General features: G+C 39.3%; 1 protein-coding gene across 6 annotated transcripts in view; it reads right to left on the bottom strand.

The window, feature by feature from the left end:
• The window catches only part of LOC104590423 (putative acyl-activating enzyme 16, chloroplastic), a 120,105-nt gene extending 105,746 nt beyond the window's left edge, over window positions 1-14,359 (bottom strand). For 2 of the 6 annotated variants that reach the window (XR_016081371.1, XR_016081372.1), the window contains exons 1-2: window positions 13,792-14,359; window positions 5,301-5,492 (exon numbers count right to left, since the gene is read on the bottom strand). Coding sequence is in view for 3 of the 6 variants with exons in the window: in XM_088896643.1 (XP_088752769.1) it covers window positions 5,301-5,492; window positions 13,792-13,974 (375 nt within the window). In the remaining 3 variants the exon portion in view is untranslated. The remainder of the gene's footprint in view (window positions 1-5,300; window positions 5,493-13,791) is intronic. The other 4 variants (XR_016081370.1, XM_088896643.1, XM_088896644.1 and 1 more) reach the window with 4 other exon arrangements.
• Window positions 14,360-26,112: the final 11,753 nt, after the last annotated feature.

Genomic DNA, 26,112 nt, shown 5'->3' with positions numbered 1-26,112 from the left:
AATAATCCAAGACAATTAATTTAACAAACTAAATAAAAATGAGACTGCTAATAGGACATTACAAGTTAAAAGTAAAGAAACAAATAGAAATCTGAGAAGACTATGGAAAGAGCACATAACATCATTTGCTGATCCTTTGGTCAACAAAGTTGAAAATCTTGTGGTCCTTTTATGATTAACCCTGTTGAGAGATTGAGCACTATGCTATGGGCCTTTATTTATTTGCTTTTTATTTTATTTATTTTAATGTTTTATGTTGAGCTTCTTTGGTTATTGGGCTTGGACCTTATCTGGCCTTTTAATTAGGTTCCGTTTGGCAAGTCTATTTTGGAAGGTCTTCTAGAAGCTCTGACAGACAAAAGACGTAGTGGGCTTTTTCATAAAGATCTTCGCAGCCCATAGACCATTTGGTTAGAATCATTATTCTTAGAGCTGTTAGAAGACCACAACAGCTCAAAGACCGTTTGGCAACATAAGTCTATGTACATTGCTGATCTAGCCAAGTCAGTGCATATTTGACACTTGACTCAGCATGGGTGGGTCCCATTCACATACATGGCAGTCCAACGTGATCAGATGCCTTCTACATCTACAGATGTCTCCGGGAAGGAGCCTCTCCCCTCATCTGGGAATCGCATTCCCTGTTTTAGAAAATCTGCATTTTCAATGATCAATCTTGAACCAAAAACCGAACCAGATCTGAAACCAGAAGCAGGAGAGAAATATACCTGGTACGGAGAAACAATATCTCCCAATGGAGGTGTTCACGCCCAAGGAATGAACCAAAAACTGCTCCCACTGTAGATGGCACAGTGTAGGATGGAGCAAAATCAGCAGTGTTCGTCCAACGAACCAAACCCTTCACAAGAATTCGCTGGAGGCTATGAGCACAACTTCAGATCACCCTTTCTCCAAAGGCTGATATCAAGATCCAATCTTGATCGTTCCTGCTTGAAAGAGGAGATCGAACTGGCAGTTATGGCGGTGGCAGGAAGGAAGCGGCAAGGAGAAAATAGCACAGTCTCACTGGGTGCTATGTTCTCTCTCTGAATTTGAGAATGTCATCTTCTAAAAGCTGCCACCCCTTCCTCCTTTTATAACCTTAAAGGGATCAGCTCCTAATTCCATTAGGAGTTGTTCATCCAAATCATATTTGGATCTGAATTCCCTTTGAGAGATAAGGATAGACCCTTATCTTATCTGCAAATTAGATCAGCCCTCTGCTAATCTAATCTCAAATCCACCCCTTTAGTTTAACTGATCAAATCAACCCAGTTCGAAATGGGCTTTAGGCCCAATAAGTATATGTGCTCACTTAGCCTTCCAAACTGCTACTCAGTTGGGTTTCCTTGTAAGGTGTGGAACCCAAGCATTGATCTACACATCAGCCACAAGGGTTCGGCCCAGCCTTTGTTACAAGGCCTAGCCGAATTCACTAGAAAGCCCAATGAACCCCCTGAGCCCATCACATGGACTCTATGGGCCCAACACTTACACTAAGTGGTCCTTGGGCCAAGCCACCTTGTAACACCCAGGGACTGTGGGCAGATGCAAGATTAGCCCATCAGGTATTACCCTCAATGGTCTTACACTTAACCTCTCAGCCCATAATGATCAAACACTGCCCGACAAGAGAAGACCTCTCCCTCGGCTGCAAGGAACAGTGTTGCACTCTGCTCACATGGATCCCGGGAATTAAAACCTTTTGCAAACATTTTGAAACCATAACATATATATATTTATATTCGTATATAAAATATATTTTGCAAAAACAAATTTCAACAATTGAAATCGGTTGCCGGCAGTCTTGGTTTCCATCAGAGAGACTGCATCCCCGATCATTACCTTTGTCCGACAAAGGGGTTGATCCTGTCACTATGATCACCCACTCAGATGAATTCTCAGACTGTCCCAACATACCCAGGTTTTGACCCCCTCTAAGGATCTCACGGATTGGCATATCAAAGACAGCCCAATCCGACACCTAGTGCAGTATCATAATCGAGTCTAGGGGTCAGGTGTAACTTTCCAGTTTTGCCCATCAATCTCCAAGGTCCAGGGCAATACTAGAAATCTGGTCCGGTTCAAGGTTTCAAGTAAACCTACACTGCATGTGCCTCGGGTCTCACCCTGGCGGCTGAGACAGGCCACCCCAACATTTGGCAGCACACCAATGTCAGCCTTGGCAGGATAAATCTCCCCAGACTTATCCAACGGCTGTGAACATTCTAAACTAACACGAGTCTCATAAGTGTCCAATTTAAGGGTATTACACAGAAACACACCACAAGAACATGAATCAAATATGTGCTTTATTCATTTACAATAAATGTCATAATGTACATCAATCTGATTGGAGCTAAGGGCATACACTGTCTAACAAACTTTATCAAAAGTACTTTAACCTGAAACATGGAAATCAAAGCTTAAAGAAGTATTATGCCAGTATTTGAAATCTTCATAATGAGCTTAATGTGTATCACACTTTGACTTTAAATGTTAAAATTCAATAGCAGCAATGAGAACAACTTGATGTGACAAGGTTTTTAGTGGGACTGAAACCTGACTATGAACTTGTTCAGGCGCAAATATTAGGCAGATCTACTCTTCCCTCTCTTGAGGAGGTGTTTGCCCGACTCTAGAGGATTTCTATTGAACCTATGGAGCATTCCATCCTTTCGGACAGGTCTATTTTTTGTGGTGGCGAGAGGGGGAAGTCGTGGGAATAGAGGTGGTGGAAGTGGACGTGGATTTCCAAGGAACCAAAGTGGTTCTATGTTTAATCGTACCGGTGGTCGTAATGGAGGTCGAGATTCAGAGGGAGGTCATAGTAAATGACGAAGTAAGGGTCCTAGAAGGTGCACATATTGCGGATTAGAAGGGCATACTGTTAATTTCCGTTATGAGTTACATGGTCCACCTAATACTTCCAATCATGTTGTAACTGGTGGTGGTGGCACATTTGGTGAAAACCAACAAGCTAATCAGACAACCTCCACATCTGCAAGTGCTTCTAGGAAGGAAGTGGTGAGTGTCTTGCGTGATGAATATAAGAAATTTCTTCAAACATCCTCTCAGCAAAATACAACCACTCGTCCTTATTCAAGTATGGCTTGTTTGGCATCCAAACTTTCACATTGGATTATTGACTCTGGAGCCTCTAATGATAATGACTGGGTCTCCATGTGTGTTTTCTTCTCTTTTCCCAGTCTTCCACATCTCAAACAATGACCCTTGCTAATATTTCTACTCCCATTCATGGTGTTAGTGGTGTATACCTCACATCTTTATCTTTATCCTCTATCTTATATGTACACAAATTTCCTTTTAACCTTATATTTGTTAGTAGATTGACTAAATCTCTTAACTGTTCCATAACCTTTTACCTTCTTGTGTGTTTCAAGATCTGAAGGCGGTGATGAAGACTAAAAGAGTGCATGAAGTAGGTGGGTTGTATTACCTTCATGGTGGTGGCCCGAAAGTACTTCAGTCTTCTCTCACTCCTTTCCAGTGGCACTGCAAACTTGGTCATCTGTCTCTCAAAGCCCTGAAGTTACTTATTCCATCATTAAGTCATCTTTCTTTGTTGGATTGTGAGTCATGTCTGTTTGGAAATCACCAGAGTCTCTTTCAGTCCTAGGTTTGATACTTGCATTTTGAGTCCTTTTCTATTAATTCATTCAGATGTTTGGGATCTGAATAAAGTAGTGTCGTACAATGGCTACAAGTACTTTATAATTTTTGTTGATGATTATTCAACAATGACATGGCTTTATCTTATCAAAGATAGAAGTAAATTGTTCTCTATTTTCTAAAAGTTTCATACTGAAATTCGTACCCAATTTGATATTCATATTAAGACTCTTCGTTCGGATAATGTGGAATGATACAACTCAACACCATTTCAGAAATAGTTAAAACAAAACGGGTGGAATGGCATTCCCCCATTTGAGGGAAATTCCCCTCCCTTGGGAATGAAATCCCATTCCAGGTTATTCCAATTCCCATTCCGATTCCTATCTGAACCAAACAGACTATGGAAATAGGTCATTCCAATTCCAATTCCAACTGTGAACCAAATGGACCCTTAGGCCCATAAACATAAAGAGAAATAAGAACAAAGCCTACAGCCCAATAGATCAACTCTTAGCAAAGTGAGTATGATGGACATCTATGCTCTACTTCAGGGGGAGTGTAGCAATACTTGAGCTATGTAACAGGGGGCATATTTGTTTGTTTGCACATGCTTTGTAACTGTTACATAAATAATAGAAAGACTAGGTGTGAGACCATTTTTTCTCACTCATTCATTCAATCTCTATTCTTCTTTCTCCTTTATCTCTTCTTTCTCTCTTTCTTTCTCTTTCACACATTGCAGATCACTTTCAAGTAGGATGAATGAGAAATTGAGATGGGGGACCATGAATATTTTGTGATAGAGAGGCAAGATCTTTGACTTAAATTATGAAGATCTTGTCAAATGGATATGAAGATGAGCCAACCCTCTAGTCTCTATCACATTCACTAGAGTTAGGGAGACAAGAGATATGTTGTGGTCATTCAATAAGGCTTAGGCCAGTCACCAAGGGCCTCATGTATTAAGAATAGGAAAGTCAGCATGCTCTACTCTCTTGTTCTTCCTACTTTGGGAGTTTTATTAGTGCATTATTCTTATTGGAAACAGCCTCTCTGTATGTGCAGGGTAAGTCTGCATACATCTGTCACTTCCCAGACCCCACATTGGCAGGAGCCTCATGCACTGGGCTGCCCTTATTAGTGCATTATTACTACGTCTAATAAAATCTCTTTGATCTTGCTACCAATCACAAAAGTCTCAACACAGACCAAATGTAGTACCAATAATAGAAACCCTTGTCATATGTTCATACATTACCCCCATTTTCTTGAAAACTTAACCAACTTATCAATTAAATTTCCAAGTTCACCATTAGGTTGTTAATCGTGATAAGAAACTTCCCACTTAAGAGAAATGTGAAACAATAGCACAATGGTGCTTTGATAAGTTTGATAAAAATCCAAATTTATCATATCAGCCTCATCAGATCTTTTAAAGTAGCTAATATGCAGAAAAGTTCAAAGAAACTAAATCTATACAATGTATTTACAAATGGTATTGGTATTCTAAAATCTAAAATTATTTTACTCCACACATTGGCAGTCTCTCACACACAAGAATGACTTAACCTCACAGGGAGGAAAAAAAAAAGGGGAGAGAGATATATAGAAAGAGTAATTATGTTCTCAACACTAAGCAGATGCAACAGAGTATTACAAAATACCTGCTTATAAGTCAATTCTGATGGCGGATCATGATATGGATCCACTAAGGCAATCAGACCACCATACCTTTCAGCTGAAGATTTCCAAATGTCAGGAACAGCCTTCCAGTCACCAGAATACAGAATAGTTTCACCTGAAAGTAATACACTCTCTAGAAGAGGGGAGCATCTTCTAACTCGTGGTTCCTCTGGCTGTCAGACATTAGTATTGCAACAATGAAACACATCTTGCATTAGAATACCATTCAAATTTTGGTTTTCCAACAGAAAAACTTTAGATATGGTACAGAGCATAGAGTTCTTTATTCTGTTTCTTTCCAACAAAACTATTCTCTGAACAATGGAAATAGAATCTGGGTATGATAGAGAAGTTTTTCAGGCACAAAAAACATATTTATATTAGAATAATTGCTTACCTTTTTTTCTTTCAACTACAACTTTCGGTATGGTATTTATCTCTTTCATTTTAAACAAACATTATGCTATGGTAGTAAGTTGATTACAGCTATCCTAATTTAAAGTCCAATAGCATAATAAAAAATTAGCTCCAAATTTTATTTGGTTTTGTAAAATCCCTACTCGATTCTAGGTTAAAGTAGAGAAGAAGAAGAGAAAGAAGAAGAAGAGAAGAAGAAGGAGGAGAAGAAGGGTTCGGCCAGATTAGGAAAAATCAGTCCACCTCTAGCCGACCCACTTGTATTTATCTCCAATAACATAGTTACAAGAAAGACCATATTGTCCCTCATAAGTGATGGGACACATAACTTAAACTTAAATAAAATAGACCTTTCACTCTCAAATAGATAAACCCAAATTACCAAAATACCCCTGATTTGTGTATTCTAACACTCCCCCTCAACCTGGAGAGTATATGTCATATAGTCCCAGCTTGTCACAAATATAATCTACTCTGCCTCGAGACAATCCCTTTGTAAAGAGATCTGCCCGCTGATTTCCCAAGCTCACATGAGATGTGGTTATCACTCCACTTATCACTTTCTCTCTCAAAGTGACAATCGACCTCAATATGCTTGGTTCTCACATGGAAGACTGGGTTGGAAGAGATGTGAACAGCAGTTTGGTTATCACAGTATAGTCTCATGGGTTTCTCAACCGAGAACCCCATCTCTTGTAGCAAGTTCTTCAACCATACTAGTTCACATGTGGTATGAGCCATAGCTCTATACTCAGCTTCTGCACTACTCCTTGCCACCACTGTTTGTTTCTTGCTCTTCCAAGTTACAAGATTGCCACCAAGGAAGGTACAATACCTTGTAGTTGATCTCCTGTCTGATATAGAACCAGCCCAATCAGCATCTGTATACCCTACTATTTCAAGAGTCCCTCCACTTTGGTATAGCAAACCACGACCTGAAGCACCCTTCAGGTACCTAACAATCCTTAGAACTGCTTCCCAATGAGGAATCCGAGGATGTTGCATAAACTGACTCACCATACTCACAGCAAATGATATATTTGGTCGAGTAATAGTCAGATAATTCAACTTTCCCATCAACCTCTGGTATCTTCCAGGATCATCAAACTCTTCACCTGCATCAACACTCAACTTGACATTAAGTTCCATAGGAGTCTCTGCTGGTTTAGCACCTAACAGTCTTGTTTCTTCAAGTAGGTCAAGAACATATTTTCTTTGACATAAGTTAACTCCATGCCTTGACCTTGCAACTTCTATTACCAGGAAGTACTTCAGCTTACCCAAATCTTTCGTATTGAAATGGTCCTGTAAGAATTTCTTCAACCTGTCAATCCCGTTACTGTCACTCCCAATTATGACAATATCATCCACATACACCACTAGCAAGATTTTCCCATCTTTTGAGTCATAGCTGAAAACAGAATGGTCTACCTGACACAGTTTCATCCCAAAGTCTTTCACTACTTCACTGAACCTGCCAAACCATACGCGTGGAGATTGTTTCAGTCCATAAATTGTCTTTATGAGTCTACAAACCTTACCATCCTCCCCCTGAGCAACAAACCCTAGCGGTTGCTCCATATACACTTCCTCAATGAGATAACCATGTAGGAAAGCATTTTTTATGTCAAATTGCACAAGAGGCCAATCATACATAGCAGCTAATGAAATCAACACCCGAACTGAACCAATTTTAGCCACAGGAGAAAATGTCTCCATATAGTCCACACCATACAACTGAGAATAGTCCTTGGCCACTAACCTGGCCTTCAATCGCTCCACACTGCCATCTGGAAGATACTTCACTGTGTAGACCCACTTACACCCAACAACATGCTTACTAGGAGGAAGAGCAGTGAGTTCCCACGTGTGATTGTGTTGTAGAGCAGAGAGTTCCTCTTCCATGGCTTGTCATCGCCCTGGGGAGGTAAGGGCTTCCTGGACAGTCTTGGGAATGGAAACAGATGATAGCAATGATATAAAGTTGCGATGAGAAGCAGAAAGGTGAGCAGCCGAAACATAGTGTGAAATAGGATGAGAAGTACAAGTGCGTTTACCTTTCCGCAGGGCAATAGAAAGATCAAGGTCTAAAGGAGAAGAAGAAACGACAGGACCTGTCGACGAGGGCTGAATTGGAGGAGGGGTCGGTGCTCTTCTGTGAATATACACGTGTTTGATTGGTGGTCTCTCAGTAGTAACTGGCATGGGAAGTGAATCTGCAACTGGAATGGGAACCATGGGAAGGGGATCCGCAACAAGGACAGGAAGAGGAACTACGGAGGAAGGAGAAGAAACCACAGTATCCGAGAAAAAAGGAACTGATTCAAAGAATGTGACATTGGAACACACAAATGACTTATGGAAGATAGGGTTATAGCACTTATACCCTTTTTGAGTCCTTGAGTAGCCAAGGAAGATACACTTAGTAGCTCGTGCATCTAACTTGTCTAAACCAGGCCAAGTTTTGAACAAAACAAACACATCCAAAGACTCTTGGGGTGAAAGGAAACTGAGACAAGGTGGGAAACAACACCGAGAAGGGGGATTAACTTCCAAGGATGGACATGGGCATCCGATTGATGAGAAAACAAGATGTGAGGACAGCATCACTCCAAAAATGCTTTCGTACATTCATATTAAGCATCAAAGACCGAACAGTTTCAAGGAGATGTCGATTTTTCCGTTCAGCTACACCGTTCTGTTGTGGGGTGTAGGCACAAGAAGTTTGATGAATTATCCAATGGTGCTCTAAGTATTGCTGAAATAGTATTGAGGTGTACTCTTTGGCATTATTGGAGCGAAGAATTTTAATATGAAAACCAAATTGGGTACGTATTTCAGCATAAAATTTTTTAAAAATAGAAAACAATTCACTATGATCTTTCATAAGATAAATCCATGTCATCCTTGAAAAGTCATCAACAAAAATTACAAAATACTTATAGCCATTGTATGACATCACTTTGATCAGACCCCAGACATCAGAATGAACTAAAGAAAAAGGACTCGAGACACGACTATCAACTCTTAGACTAAAAGAGACTCTATGATGTTTCCCAAGCTGACATGACTCACAATCCAAAGATGAAAGATGACTCAGGGAAGGAACCAACAACTTCAGAGCCTTGAGAGAAGGATGACCAAGTCTGCAGTGCCATTGAAGAGGAGTAAGAGACGACTGAAAAGCTACTAGAGGGCCACCACCATCAAGGTAATACAATCCACCTGCCTCATGCCCTCCACCAATCTTCATCCCCGTCTTGAGATCCTGAAATACACAAGAAGAGGGATAAAAGGTTATGGAACAATTAAGTGACTTGGTTAATCTACTAACAAACATAAGGTTAAAAGGAAACTTGGGAACATATAAAACAGATGATAAAGACAAGGAGGAGAGATCAACATCACCAACAACACAGATGGGAGATGTAGAACCATTAGCAAGAGTAACTGTTTGAGATGTGAAGGACCGAGAAAGAGAAGAAAATACATTAGGAGTCCCAAACATATGGTCCGAGGCTCCGGAGTCAATGATCCAGTGTGAGGGCTTGGAAGCTGTTAGAATACACAAATCAGGGGTATTTTGGTAATTTGGGTTTATCTATTTGAGAGTGAAAGGTCTATTTTATTTAAGTTTAAGTTATGTGTCCCATCACTTATGAGGGACAATATGGTCTTTCTTGTAACTATGTTATTGGAGATAAATACAAGTGGGTCGGCTAGAGGTGGACTGATTTTTCCTAATCTGGCCGAACCCTTCTTCTCCTCCTTCTTCTTCTCTTCTTCTTTCTCTTCTTCTTCTCTACTTTAACCTAGAATCGAATAGGGATTTTACATGGTATCAAAGCAATAAGACCTATGTATTTATCTCCAATACCATGTTAAATCCCTATTCGATTCTAGGTTAAAGTAGAGAAGAAGAAGAGAAAGAAGAAGAGAAGAAGGAGGAGAAGAAGGGTTCGGCCAGATTAGGAAAAATCAGTCCACCTCTAGCCGCCCCACTTGTATTTATCTCCAATAACATAGTTACAAGAAAGACCATATTGTCCCTCATAAATGATGGAACACATAACTTAAACTTAAATAAAATAGACCTTTCACTCTCAAATAGATAAAACCCAAATGACCAAAATACCCCTGATTTGTGTATTCTAACAGGTTTTACACCTTTTTTTGAAAAGTAAAGTTAGTATTCTATTAAATATGCATAGCAGGAAAATAGCCTATATACAGAATGTCATATGACCTATAACAATTTCTTCTATACAATGATGTACAGCCATACACCAAAAGAAGATTGAAATATGAAAAGTCTAAACATAATGGCACTTTGAAATATGAAAAGCTGTTAACATGACAATCTAGAAGTCTCTCAATTTTTGAAATGACCTTGTGGAGAGACCACTAACATGACTGAGGTGCTAACTCATAAGGAATCCAAAGGAACTAAAGCTGAGATTATGGATTCTTCACCAGAGACAATTGATGGCAATAGTACTATGGAAACTCTAAAGAGTTGTCTGGAGGGGGTCACTGGTTATGTAGGCTTGATTTGATCAATGGCTTGGAGATCAATGTCTCAAAGTCCATTGAGGAAGTTGGAAGATTAGGAAAGGATTTGGGTCGCAAGAAGATAGTGCTTGCATAAATGAAGACAATGAAGATTATAGGGAAAGGGACAAAAGCATTAGATCCTGAGAGCTTGGGAGCAGTTGCTATCTCTTCAAAGGTGAAGGACAAGACTATGATAGAATGGAAACCACCTTAAAGTCCAAGATTGAAGTTGAATTTTGATGGCAATTTCTTAGACAACCCTGGACCAGAAGGAATTGGAGGAGTAATTAGAGATTCAATGGGCAATATCAAAGTTTTGTTTTCAGGTCCCATTGAAGTAAATGATTCTGTCACAGCTGAAGTTATGGCACTTTTGCAAGGATTGAAATTAGCAATGAATCTTGGAATCAAACCATTGGAGGTTGAAGGATATGCTAAGATTGTCATTTACTGTTTCAACAGCAATATTCCAGGAGCTTGGGTTTATAGACAGACATTAAGGCAAATACAGTCCTTAGCCAAGGATGTGGAAGCTACCTTCAAATGGGTTAGAAGATCAGCAATGTAGTTGCAGACTGCATGGAAAAACAGGGCATGCATAGAGACCAATTGTTTTGGGCTGAACTGTAATTTCTGTTGATAAACTTAGGTGTCTGGATAGTTTCCTAGATTGTTGTAATCACTCTAAGTTTTAATCAATGAACGTGTTGCTTATTGAAAAAAAAGGACAAAAACATTGGGTCAATGAGAAAATCAAAAGGAACAAAGAGTTTGCATCTTGTTCACATAACCAAAGTTTTTTCCCAGTAGAAAGAGGGTCTACATGGGGCAGGCCCATCTAATAAGTTTAAAAGAGTATATAAGACGAAGGGAGTTAAGTATAATGTTTGTAAACATAAGGATGTTCGCAACTGTGTGACTTCATATCATATTAATAAAAGTCTAGATCGTAGGCCTATGGATTCGACCTCAAAGCTTTCAATAGACAAGCTGGAGAAGTCAACTTCAGAAGCATCAAGGAAAGACTGTAAAGAAGGAAATCTCCAAGAATCTAGAGGAAGAAGATGAAGATATGATTGACCATGTTAGAACAAAAGAAATAAAGAAGGTTGATTTGGAAAAAATTATAAATAGAAAAGTTCATGTAGGTAACTCATTCAGTCCATAGTTTGTAATATCGATATCAATGAACATTTTTCCATGTAGAGTTGGAGAAATTTCAGAGATATATTGCTAATTTCCTTAAGATATTTGGAAAATCTAAAAAATCAGAAAAGTTTCATAGAAACATTAAATTAGTTAATAAACCTTCAAGAAATCATTAGAAGAAATATAATTGCTCATTTATCGCTTGAAAAAACATAACAAAAACTGTATAAATCAAATGGGATAAAACTAAACAATTGTAATAGGGATATTTCTCTTTGTCTCCCTTTTGGTCTTTAGTCATCTTCTCTTCTTTATTTATGTCAATTGCTTGCCTTTTAACTTTTGTCTTTATTGTTACTATTAAAGTTCAGCCTGCCCTAGAAGTCTGTTTTGTTTGTTAGCTGTAAAGTAAACAGCAAGAAGGAAGAGAGGAAAGAAGAAGGAAGAAAGAGGAAGGAGAAGAGAAAAGGTCTGGTTCGAAAATAGGAAAAAAAGTCTACCCTAGTTTCGGCCAGACCTGTTATTCTATTATTAATGTGACTGGAAAAGACATAAGTGCCCTTATTTAAGTAAGGGACACTCGAACTAACATAATAGTACACATCAGCATCTCAACAGATACAAAGACCGAAATACCCCTTCACTAACACTCCCCCTCAAGCTGGTGAGTATATATCATATAATCCCAGCTTGTTACATATGTAGTCCACTCTCCCCCGACTCAAACCTTTTGTAAACAAGTCTGCCCACTGATTTCCTGTATTAACATACGCAGTCTCTATCACTCCATTCAGCACCTTCTCTCTCACAAAATGACAGTCAACTTCGATGTGCTTGGTGAAACACCGGATTGGAAGAGATATGAACTGCTGCCTGATTGTCACAATAGAGCTTCATTGGAGTACTGATGTCATATCCTATCTCCTGTAGAAGATTCCTTAGCCACACTAATTCACAAGCAGTATGTGCCATGGCCCTATATTTTGCTTCTGCACTGCTTCTTGCCACAACTATTTGCTTCTTACTTTTCCACGTTACCAGGTTACCCCCCAGGAAGGTACAATAGCCTGTGGTAGACCGTCTATTAGACATGGAACCTGCCCAATCAGCATCGATGTATCCTTCTACTTCCAGTTTTCCACCACTTTTGTACAATAACCCACGGCCAGGAGCTCCTTTCAAGTACCTCACAATCCTTAGCACTGCATTCCAATGTGGGACCAAAGGTTTGTCAAATACCACCACTTGGTCCTCGACAAGGCAGGCTATCCAATCCCTCCACTACCACTCTATTGGGTGGTAAGTGATAGTAGATAGATTAAAAGTGGTCCACAAAGACTTTGGCTATTTTCTCTGAGCTTATGATCACCTTATTTCCAACCAAAATTCTAGAGACAAGAATTTTCTTCTTCCTTCCATTTGGTAAGGAGAGAACCTATAATTCCCATCTCCTTTAATCTGCTTGCATCATGACTTTTGTCTCCATATAACTTCTTTATGTTAAATCCAATTCTTCCTTCATTCTCCATTTTTTATCATTGTTATTCTTCAAAACACTTCTTTATTCAACACTTTTATTTTCCTTTATAGGCATTGTTATTTTTTATAGAACCTTACAACTGTTTTTATAGAATTTTCCTTTTAATCTAAGTGGTATTCTCCTATCACATAAAACTCCATATGCACCCCTCCATTTTGCCCATCCTGCTCTAATGGACAAAATGGAGGGGTGTATCATGCTCCATAAATCACAAACTTTTTTTTTTTTTTGCCTTACAAAACAAATGGCAGAGCTCAAGTGCTTGTTTTTGTTTTTTTTTTTTCTGATGTGGCCATTTCAAAAACAAATGAAAACAAAAACATTCATGTTATGGAACACCCACAATTTTTCAGCAATTTGTTCCCAACAAATGCCTGACACTTCAACCTCTCTTGAAAGAATGCTTTAAGGTACAAAGCAGTGTTCTCCATATCTGTGTTCCAACTTAACTCAACTCAATTAAGCCTTAGCCCAACTATATGGGGTCGGCCACATGAATCCTGTTCCACCATTCCTCTTCAGTGCCATATCCATTGTAAAATTATGGGCCCTTAATTCATTTCTAAATCCTTCTTTTTTTTCAAACCCCAAAATTTACCATTATCCTTCAAATACCAGTACTAGAGACATTACAAAATCAAGATTACAGAAAACTGCAAATTCACCATATACAAATAAAAGAAATGAACTCAATTGCCTCAATTCTAAAAAGTTAACCAAAACGAAGATCCCGAGCTGCTCTGTAAATCTGAATTCTAATCGTTTAAGTGCAAAAACAGAGTAAAACAAGGTGATAATTAGTAGAGACTCACCTCGGGATTAGATTCGCAACAAACCACAGGTCTCCGAGCGAGCCGAGAACAACGGCCAGAACTGCGTCTTTTCTGAAAGATGCGCGAAGTGCCAGCTTGACGACGAGAGAGAAAGAACCCGAAGACTTTCCGGGCGTCGGGGGAATTCAAAACGAGGGTAGGGGAAACAGAGATCATCGTCATTAGGCTTACAGGAGCAAGACCGAAGACGAGATGTTCGTTTGGATTCTTTAGAGATGGATGACAAAGTACTAACAATAAATGCGTTGGAAGTTAACACTGACTATTATTGCGAAATTATTTCAGTAGACAGATACCGCTCCAAGCGGCGATGATAAATGAAGACCTGCATCGTCGAATGTCGAGTTGTTCTGTTGTTGCTTTGAAATTTCGTAGCTGATGTAACGAGTCTGGTCTGTATCTGCATCATCTCCTCACAGATCGCACCTCACTCGGACCTCACAGACCAATCATTGGGAAGAGATGCTCCCAATACACGGTTGGATGGTCCGTCTGAGGTGCTCTCCGTGAGGAGATCCCGATTTGCGTCCAGTCGGGATCTGCTCCTGACAGGGCGTGCCTCCCACAGTCACACCAACCTCACAGCTTGTTGTACATCCATAATATCTCCCGTACTTGTACATTATCTATGGGAGATAAATGGACCAGGTCCAATCCAATTCAATGAATGCTTTGGACCAATTTGGATCAGTCTAATTCAATGTTTGGACCATTTAATATGTTCAAATTCATTTTGATTTAGATTGGTTTCAACCCAAACCCGGTCCATTGACAGATATATTCTTATCTTATATCAATGGACCAAATATTGCCCTAATCCAACTCAATCCAATATAAATTTGTTACGGATGGACCAGGTACAATCCAAACTAATAAATATTTTGGACCAGATTAGTCCAATCCAATATGTCTTGTTGGTCCGTCCAATCCATCCAAATTGATTTTGGACTGGACGGGGTCCAATTCAAAACCGGTCCATTGACACCCTTAATTGTAATATTGGTGTGAGGAGTAGATCCAAACTCACATCCCACTAAACCATGAGTAAGACTAGAATTGGGATTTATTTCTCACAGAGAATATTTCATATCAACCTCACAACTCATCTCACAATGTATTGAAAACATCTCCTATGAATAACAACACAAATTACAGAAGATATTTAAAATGTACGACCGGAAGGCATTGTCTAATGGTGTGAGGAGCAATCTGTCAGGAGACGATCTGGGCGTGTGAGACTAAGCCCTCACTTGAAATTTGAGGCATTTAAAAATATCTTCACTGGTCAAATTTTTTGGATAATAATTGAAACAAAATAGGGATGTCGCCCTTTCTATTTCTTTGCCTTGTATGATAGTTGAGGGCTTTAATTTTGCTCTTAATGTGGAGGAAAAGGTGGAAAGGAGGGGCCCACATAAAGGGTCCATGAAAGACTTTCAGGACATGGTAAATTCTCTATAATTGGTGGTTGTGGGTTATGAAGGTAAGGTTTTTACATGGTGTAATGGGAGGCAAGGCTTGGATTGTGCTTGGGCCAGGCTTAACCGAGTTCTAGTTAATGGGGATTGGCTGAATATTTTCCCTTTGAGGGCTATTAAACATTTGAACCGCCTATACTCGGATCACTCACTTTAATGTTGTCCTTTGCGGAGGAGCACCCCTTGCTCCCAAATGGTTTTAAATTTCCGCAAATGTGGTTAGAAAATGCAGACTTTTGTACTGTGGTGAAAGATTGTTGGCAAAGACCTATAGGGGGAGATCATGTAGTTATAATTTGCAAAAAAATCGAAGAGCCTTAGAAGCACTCTAAGGAACTGGAATTGGTCTGTTTTTGGAAACAGTCACTAGCAAGTCTGCCAAGCTGAGGATCTAGTTGTGGCCAGAGAGTTTGAACATGCTGAAAACCCCTCTAATGATGCAAGACTAACTCTTTATGAGGCTAGAAATTAGCTTTACAATGTACTGAAAATGGAAGAAATATTCTGGCGTCAAAAATTCAAAATCACTTGGTTGAAAGAAGGGGACAGGAATACAGCCTTTTTTTACAATTCGGTTAAAGTCAAAAGGAGGAAAAGTCAAATCCAGAGAATTAGTGATTCATAGGGTAATTGGCAGTCAGATCAGGAGGTTATTATAATGTTGTTAAAGTTTTTCTCTAGCATTCTATTGGCCGATGTGGTCTTTGAAGGTATAGATCTTTTGTCTGTTATTGAGCCAGTTGTAACTTCGGAGGATAATGTTGGTTTGATGTTGATCCCTAGTTTGAGGGAGGTCAAGGAAGCAATTTTTTGCTTGAACAGAGATGCAACTCCTAGAACGAATGGTTTTCTGGCCTTATTTTTTTTTTTTTTTTTGTTGCTTATTGGGATATAGTGTCTGAAGATGTGTATGATGCTATTTGCTTTATTTTTAAGGGTGAAGATAATTCAAGAGGTCCTACTTCCTGCTAGATTTCTCTTATCCTAAAGGTGGAAAATCCTACCACTTGCTCAAATTTTAGTGTGAGTAATTTTATTTATAAAATTCTTGCTAAAATTGTCACTAATAGGTTAAAGACCCTTGCTTCCCACTCTCATATCCATGGTTTTCAAAATCAGACCGGACCGGAAAAACCGGGAACCGGTTTCATTTTCCTTCAAAATCACTTTTTCTCCAAAATTGTTGACTTTGGTCAGCAGACCACTGACCCAGCTGGTTAATTGTTTGAATGGTTTTGACAATTTTTCAATTTTTTTTTTAATTTTTTTTGTCAGAACAGGCTGATCATTCAAGTCGAACGATTAGACAGTTCAAACCGATAACTGAACCCCTGACTAGTTCGAACACCAGTTCACTTTTAAAAACCATGCTCATATCCAAGGAACAAGGTGCTTTTGTTGAAGGCAAAAATATTTTGGATGCATTGCTTTAGTGCAAGAGATGGCTAATGAAATTGATAGAAAAACTCCAAGGGGTAATGTCATTCTTAAACTACATATGACTAAAGCCTATGATAGGCTTGAATACTTAAATATAATGTCATTCAAGAATTATATATGAGTATTGTACATTCCATTGTAACCTCGAAATTCCAAATCTTCAAACTCAATAACCTGACCAAATATGTGCAATTCTTGAATCCTCTCTTTCTTTGTCTATTCATCTCTTAATTATTGAGTTTAAAGATTTAAATATGGACAACCAGTGAAGCAAAACCCTTCCCCAACCAAGCTTCCACCCTTTAGTTTTTCCTGCATACCAGTAAACTAGGACAACAACAGTGTTCGTACAAAAAAGATGAAACAACAATGAAGAGATTTTAGGTTATGAGAAAACGACAAAAATTGGAGTCATCTGGAATACCGTTTATCATCTTATTAGGCATAGTGGTTACAAATTTTGCAAGTGCAACTGAAAATTAGAAGCGGTGTTTAGTCCAATAAATTATTTTATAAATTGGAAGTTTATTTCATGTAGTTTACCAGAGTACAAATTGAAAATAAAGAGCAAATATGATTCTTTTGAGCCTTCCAGATTGGACCTCTTGCAATTTTCATTATTTTAGCTTGCTGGATTACGAGAAATTATTTATGCATTATTCAACATGCTTCCAAGTTTTCATTTTCTTTTAATTTTTTCCTTTTCCATGTTCTTTCTCTTTTCAAATTCATTTCAAGCTAAATTAAACACTTCCAATTGGTTGGAACAAAAAAAAATCAAGTCTAGTGGACCTGAAATTTTTACTGTAGGTTCTATAGAACCCACTAAAAATTGGAAAAACAATGTTACAACAAAGTTAAACATGCATAAACCCTAGATGATCCCATCAAATAACAACAACACAAAATTTAAAAAACAAACTGTTATGGAATTAAGAAAATAGAACAGAAGTGAGAAAATGAAACCCTGTTATTGAGAAATGAGAACTTAAACTTTGTTTTAAAACTAAAACGTTACCTAGAAATTGAGCTAAGATTTGTGGTGGAAAAGAAAGAAATAGAATCCCAATCATGTTTTAAATGAATTTTAATGATCTGAATAAATATAGTTTCTAGATGAAACTTTCTTGTTGCCAGATACAAATCAAAAGAAAAAATATAGACTCAAATCAAACCTTTCTTGTCGAAAAAATAAAGTTGCTAGATGAAACCTCTCTCCCTCAACAAATCTTTCTTTCAATCGATTGAAGTCAATCCTTGTCTCAATCGAGCTGATGAATGGTGATATAAAATGCCTAAACCCGTTTCTTCTCCTTACCTATTCAATCAAACCTTGTTCATTCTTTATAAGAATCAAAACTCAAAATCCCTTGATTGAAAACCCGAGAGCTGGTGTATGTGTCAAAGTTGAAGATGAAGTCAAACCCCTCAGTAGAAAGGATCTCATTGATTTGGAAAATGGGAACTGGTGTTTGTGTCGAAGTTGAAGACAAAAGGAAATAGCACTTTGCAATTTTTTTTGAAAACTTTGGCATCTTGGTTCATTTGATTTAGACTGATTTAATCTTGGTTCATGACTAGTTTATATAAAACCTGGTTTAATCTTGGTTCATTTGATTTAGACTGGCCTAGATCATTTTTCATGTGGTGAAAGAGGAGACACCTTAGTGCTTTTTGTTCCAAGGAAACACAGAGCACATTGATGATCACTTTGTTTTACCAAAACCAGCTGATATCACTAGACCGGATTCATCTCTCAGAACTGCACATTGGTGAACCCAGTAGGCCCTTGTTGAGAAAAACTGCCATCAATATTAAGTTTTAATTCACTCGGCGTAGGAGCTTTCCAAAAAAATAGCATCTTCTAGTCTAAGAGCTTGAGAAAAATTTGGCAATTCTTCGCGGGAAATTATGTCTCTCCTTCCACATCCTGTAAAATTACATCAAGAACAGCTCTTGGGTTTGGACAACATTTTCAAAAAATTTTCTATTTCTACTCTTCCAGATATTCCAAAGTGCCAGAAAAACAAATGTTAACAATTCATCCTCGTTATCTTTTTCTTTAGTATAGCATGCCAGCCAAGAGCCAAAACCAGTGACTAAAAAGATACGGAGTTTGGGTTTCAGTTCATTAATTTTGGCACTTAAGTGGCTTCCAAACTAGACTGCTTGAGCATGACTACAATGAAAGAAGCAGTGCAAAACATTTTCGGTTTCTTTATGGCATATAGGGCATAACTCATCATTTGTCAGTCTCTTTTTGTGAAGTTTCTCTTTAATTACTACAACATTCACACAACACTTCCAGATAAAACTATTTTTGGGTCTATTTTTACTTTCCATAACTTAGTCTATTGAGATTTTTTAAGATTCAGACCATTATAATTTTGACAAAGATATATAGTTCCAGAGTTATTGTTATTAGTAATTACATAATACCCTATTTTTTACTATATACTTCCCACTTTGGTAAAAACTCCATCTTAATTTGTCATCCCATAGACCCATAGCTATATTCAAGTTCTGGATGCTAGTGGAAAAAGGCTCCCCAAAGTTTTTTGTGATAAGTCTGGAATTCCACATTCTTTCCCCTTCGATCATTAGATCCATGACCCAAACCAAATCAGGTCTATTAGGTTTTGGTCCCTCAATTCTAAAGGAAGGAATGTTAGGTAGCCATGGATCTTCCCAAATTTTAACTTGATTCCCTGAGTTAACTGCTCAACTTGTTCCCTTCTGGAGTACCTTCTTAGTTGCTAAAAGGCTTTGCTAGCACAAAGAACCCTGTTTAGGCAGATTCAACGCTAGAAAGTTTCTATCTCTTAGATATTTACCCTTTATTATCTTAACGGAAAGGTTTTCCTCATTCATACAAATCCTCCAAGCTTGCTTATCTAGAAAGGCTAAGTTAAAATTAAAAGGGTCTATAAACCCCAAACCCCCAACCAACTTGTTCTTACTCAAGACCTTCCAGCTGATCCAATGGGTTTTCCTATTATTTATGATTCCCTCCCCACCAAAATCTAACTTGGATCTTCTTTAGTTCATTGTAGACACTTTTGGGTAGAAGAAAGCAGGACATGGTGTAATTTGGGATAGAACTAGCCACTACTTTTAGCATTACTTCTTTACCTACCTGTGACAGGAGGGATCCATGTCATTTAGATAACAACCTCTCTACTCTTTCAACTAGGTATCTAAATATAGCACTTTTTGTTCTTCCTATGCATGTTAGGAGTCCTAAATAAACTGTAGGGACTTCAACCTTTTTAATTTTTAGGAATTTGGCAATCATTCTCTAAATCATAGCATGCAAGTTCCTGCTAATGAAAATCTCATATTTAGAGAAATTTACCTACTAGCCGAAAGCCTCTTCATAGAGCTTGAAAGTGTTGGATTGAAGTCTTTGTATGTATGAGTATTCGGCTGATAAGAGTTCTTATTAGCCTATACTTAAGTTTAAGTTGTCCTGTACTGGGCCTTTGTTAATGGGCTTAATCCTGTTTAATGTTTTAAGTTGTCTGGGTATCCCATCACTAATCAGGGGCATTCTAGTAACTTTCTGTATCATTGTACTATACCATAATATAAATAATAGTACTGTCGACTGAGTAGATAGTTCGACATTCCTGCATCTCTTCTTCTTCTTCTTCTCTTTTCTGCTACTTCGGCTATAGTAATTTAGCTTTTATGGTATCAGAGCATTAGCTTCTTCCTAGTTTCAGCCGGCACACACTCTCTTCTCTTGTTGTCTTTTCATCTTCTCTCTCCCTTTTCTGGGTTGCTGTAGAGAAGACCTAGGGGTGTAAGAGTAAAGCAAGTTCGAACCTAGGGTTTCTCTTGGTTGTGGGACTCAAGGGAAGTAAGACCCAGAAGTAGATGTCCTACTAGGTTATTTCCAGCAAATAGTAGCTATTTGGCTACTAAGAGAGGTCTGTGTAGGACAGACCTAGTTGAGGACTGATTTCAGCAGTCCTAGCACTAGCCGAAAGGGGCTTAGCTACTTCTACAGTTACAGCTTCGGTGCTCCAGCAAGACTCACACAGACTTAGCTTCTTCTACAGAGCCCACTATTCACTTGCTACTGTTGCGGCCTCGAACTGTTCACTCACTACTGTACCCGAACTATTGCAGTTTTTGGTTCAGCCCAAGTGAAGTCTATCTAGTGTTCTACCAGCACTGTGAACACTTCTACCATCATAGCAATGTGGCAAACAGCTCCAAGTTCAGGGTGGTTATCAGTCCGAAACCCCTCACCACTGCTGTGAGATTACCTAGGGAGCTGCCAGCTCCAGATTGTTCAGCACTGTGAACCCTAGTTGAGGACTGATGTCAGCAGTCCTAGTATTGGCCGCAAGGAAGGGCACTCTCTTTACAGTTGCAGTACTCAAAGTTCAAATGGAGTCTGCATAGCACAATAGTTGAGAACCCTTAGCTTCAGGTCAGTTACCAGCCCAGAACTCCTTGCTTGCTGTTGTAACTGAACTGTTTCAGAACTGTGACAGTCTCGACAAGTCTGAAACTGTGTCGAGTGCTGTCAGAACCTGCTGTGGTCATTTCAGCTAATCAGATCTGCTCCAGAACTGGTTCAGAACCTTCAGAACTACTTCGGCTACTCTCAATCAGTGTCACCTACACAGTGGCTGCAGTCAAGATGTCTTCAATACCCAGAGATGTTTCTTCTAGAGATAACAGGCCTGCGGCAAGTGGGAATTTTGTCACCAGCAACAATGATGACAACTCACAAAATACACCAACAGTGTCTTCTTCTCCTATGGGACAGGTTGTTGATTCCTCTGGAACTGGTACATTGGGCTTCTCTGCTAGTGAGGTTGAGATCCTTAGTAGGGCATTAGCCCGTCTAAGAAATAATTCTTTTGCTTCTACATCTCTTGCTAGATCAGGTACAGCCTCTGCCTTCAGTGCCACTGGCTCTATTGACTCTACTTCTTGGGTTATTGATTCCGGTGCTACTGACCATATGACACATATGTCTTCCCTATTCTCTTCATATCATTTGTTGTCTGGTCAGGATAAGATGAGAGTTGCTGACGGGTCTTTCTCCACTATCTCTAGAAAGGGAATTGTTGACCTAAGCAAGGACCTCTCTCTTAAATCAGTTTTACATGTTCCCAGTCTTACCTCAAATCTCTTGTCTGTTTCAAAACTTACCAAAAATTTGAACTGTAGTATAACCTTTTTTCCTACTCATTGTGTCTTCCAGGACAGATTGACAAGGAGAACGATTGGGTGCGGTCATGAGTATGGAGGCCTCTACTACCTTGATGCAGACATCGGCTCAGCCTTACAAGCATCTGCTACTAGTAATCCGGAAAGTGTGGAGTCAATAGCTAAGCTGCATCTTTGGCATGCTAGGCTAGGTCATGTGTCTTTCTCCTCATTAGAAATGTTGTTTCCCGAATTGTTTAAGGGCATTCCAAGTCAGAGTCTAACCTGTGAAGTATGTCAAATGTCAAAACAATGTAGAACTGTGTATCCAATTTCCAGCAATGAAATTTGTGCTCCTTTTGATTTGGTTCATTCTGATGTCTGGGGCCCTTCACCCATTGTTTCCTTTGATGGCTTCCGGTACTTTATCAGTTTTATTGACCACTACTCTCGTTGTACATGGATCTACCTGTTAAAAGGATGGGATGAAGTACCACGGATAACCATGGCATTTTGCAAGATGATTGAAACACAGTTTAATAAGAAGATTAAGCAATTCAGGTCAGACAATGCTGCTGAATACTTTGAAAAATCCTTGAACTTATTCCTGGAAGATGCTGGCATACTACATCAGTCATCCTGTGCTTATACTCCTCAGCAGAATGGAGTTGCTGAGCGCAAGAATAGACATCTATTGGAGACAGCTCGAGCCTTACTATTCCAACACAAAGTCCCCAAGCAATACTGGTCTCAAGCTGTACTTTCTGCATCATATCTGATAAACCGGATGCCATCTAAGGTGTTGGGTATGAAAACCCCTTTCTCTGTTTTGTGCCCCACTCTTCCAGACTTTCCCCTTCCTCCTCGGGTCTTTGGCTGTATATGTTTCATACATGTGAAGGATCCAAAGAAGACTAAGCTAGATCCTAAGGCTACAAAGGGAATATTCTTGGGGTACTCTCCTACACAAAAGGGTTACAAGTGTTATGACCCTGTCTCCAAGAGAAAGTATGTCACCAGAGATGTGGTGTTCTTTGAGTCTCAACCCTATTTTCAGTCTTCTCAGAATCCTCTTCAGGGGGAGACTAGTGGGATGGAAGAGGATTCTCATTCTCCCTCCTTTTTTGTTCCCCTATCTACCTCGGGTCTTCCATCCTCTCCTCCTACTCCTTGTTGTGACATTCCGGGTCAACCCAGTGAGGCTCCCACTGTGCCAGTTACCTCTCCTGATGCTGCAGATGTTCTTGAAGGCTCCAGTAGGCAACAAAAAGAGATACTTACATACAATAGAAGGAAAAGGGGTCCTCAACCTCATGACAGCAACCAGTTGGACTCGGATCAATCTGTCTCTACAATCCAAGGTAATTTCAACTCTCATACTTCTGATTTGGATCTTCCTATTGCTCTCCGTAAGCCTATCCGCTCTTGCACCACCCGGCACCCCATTGCTGATTTTGTTTCTTACTCACATTTATCTCCTACCTATCACTCCTTTGTGTCTACTCTTTCCTCTGTGCATGTTCCTTCTAGGTACTCAGAGGCTGTGTCTGATCCAAGGTGGAAAGAAGCTATGAATGAAGAGATGAAAGCCCTAATGAAAGCAAGAACTTGGGAATTAGTGGATCTGCCAGAGGGGAAGACCACTATTGGGTGCAAGTGGGTGTTTACTGTAAAGCACATGGAGGACGGGTCCATTGAAAGGTACAAGGCCAGACTTGTGGCAAAGGGGTTTACTCAGAAAGAAGGGATTGACTACAAAGAAACCTTTGCCCCGGTAGCAAAGCTCAACACAATTCGGGTTCTATTGTCACTAGCAGCAAATTTTTCATGGGAACTTCATCAGCTGGATGTGAAGAATGCCTTCTTAAATGGTGACCTTCATGAAGAGGTATTTATGGAACCTCCACCAGGCTATGACTTTAGTAGAAAGGTGTGCAAATTGAGGAAAGCATTATATGGGTTGAAGCAATCTCCCCGTGCATGGTTTGAGAGGCTCTGTGGGGCCATGAAGAAAGTGGGGTACACTCAGAGTGGTGCAGACCATACCTTGTTCATAAGGAGACAGGATAGCAAACTTACTGCACTCATTGTTTATGTGGATGATATGGTAATTACCGGGAATGACTTGGAAGAGATAAAAAGACTTAAGGAGTTTCTAGCTTCTGAATTTGAGATCAAAGACTTGGGTCATTTGAGATATTTTCTTGGGATTGAAGTTGCCAGGTCAAGAGAGGGAATCTACATATGTCAGCGGAAGTATGTTCTTGACCTCCTAGAGGAAACAGGCATGATGGGGTGTAGGCCAGTAGATACTCCAATGGAACAGAACCATGGCCTACAGGAATCAGTAGGGGAGGACTACTATGATAAAGAGAGATACCAAAAATTGGTAGGGAAGCTGATATACTTATCCCTCACTCGGCCAGATATTGCTTATGTTGTGCATGTTGTCAGTCAATTTATGCACTCTCCAAAGATTCCTCATATGAAAGCAGTTGAAAGGATTCTCAGGTACTTGAAGACTTGCCCAGGGAAGGGAATTCTCTTCAGGAAAAACAATAGAATTGAAATTGAAGCCTACACTGATGCAGATTGGGCTGGGTCTGTTGGAGACAGGAAGTCAACCTCGGGTTACTGTACATTTGTGGGAGGAAACCTAGTCACATGGCGCAGTAAGAAGCAGAATGTAGTGGCTAGATCAAGTGCAGAAGCAGAGTATCGAGCTATGGCCCACGGGGTTGCTGAACTCTTATGGCTCAGAACTCTTCTTAATGAACTTGGCATTAAGGCTGAAGGTCCTCTCAGGCTGTATTGTGACAATAAAGCTGCCATCAACATTGCCAACAATCCCGTGCAGCATGACAGGACAAAACATATTGAGATTGATCGGCACTTTGTTAGAGAAAGAATTGTCTCGGGTGAACTCTGTGTGCCTTATACTCCATCTGAGATGCAAATTGCGGATGTACTGACTAAAGGGCTGGCAGCAGCAAAGTTTAGGGACATGCTTGGCAAGCTAAACATGATTGATATCCATGCTTAGCTTGAGGGGGAGTGTTGGATTGAAGTCTTTGTATGTATGAGTATTCGGCTGATAAGAGTTCTTATTAGCCTATACTTAAGTTTAAGTTGTCTTGTACTGGGCCTTTGTTAATGGGCCTAATCCTATTTAATGTTTTAAGTTGTCTGGGTGTCCCATCACTAATTAGGGGCATTCTAGTAACTTCCTGTATCATTGTACTACACCATAATATAAATAATAGTACTGTCGACTGAGTAGATAGTTCGACATTCCTGCATCTCTTCTTCTTCTTCTTCTCTTTTCTGCTACTTCGGCTACAGTAATTTAGCTTTCAGAAAGTATCTAACAAAGTCTCCCCTTCCCAAGGTCTTCTTTAGTGAAAATGTAACTATCATTTGCAAAAAAAAAAAAAATGTGAGACAGTCAAACAATTTCTGGTGATTGAAATTCCAAATATCTTTTGATACACCAGCTCTATGAGCTTGGCTGGTAGAGCTTCGGAGCAGAATAAGAATAGGTAGGGAGACAAAGGATCCCCTTGTCTCAACCCTCTTTTAGGATAGAATTTATTACTGTGGCAACCATTAATCAACACTTTGTATGAGACTATTGTGACACACTGCATTACCCAACCGATCCATTTACCATCAAAATCTAATTTTTGCAAGACTTTTTCTAGAAAGACCTACTCAACCTTACCATAGACCTCACTCATATTTAATTTAAGCGCCATCCAAGCATTCTTACTTTTTGCTTTCCTCATATGGGCACTAAAATATTGTCTTAAATGAACCTACCTGGAGTGAAGGGACTTTGATTTTCATTTACTAATTTCCCCAACAAAGGCTTAACCCAATTAACAAGCACCTTACCTATTATTTTGTAAACTGTGTTGCATAAGCTAATTGGTTTGTAATGGTTTGCAATTATTGAGTTTTTGACTTTGGGGATTAGGGCAATGTAAGTTTCATTAATCTCCCTTATCATTTTATTGGTAGAGAAGAAGTTCTTAACAACCATTGTTACATCAAGTCCCACCTCTGTCCAAAACTTTTGAAAGAACATATTTGGATACCCATCTAGTCTAGGGGCCTTCATCGGGAACATTTGGAATAAAGCACATTTTATCTCTTCCTCAATAACTTCTTTCTCTAGATACTCTCAGTCCACCTCATCCAATTTCATTTTCAT

Source organism: Nelumbo nucifera, chromosome 1 (assembly GCF_055504915.1).
Source record: "Nelumbo nucifera cultivar China Antique chromosome 1, China Antique-T2T, whole genome shotgun sequence".
NCBI lineage: Eukaryota > Viridiplantae > Streptophyta > Magnoliopsida > Proteales > Nelumbonaceae > Nelumbo > Nelumbo nucifera.
The sequence above is the reverse complement of the archived record's forward strand: the minus strand, read 5'-3'. Positions and strand labels throughout refer to the sequence as shown.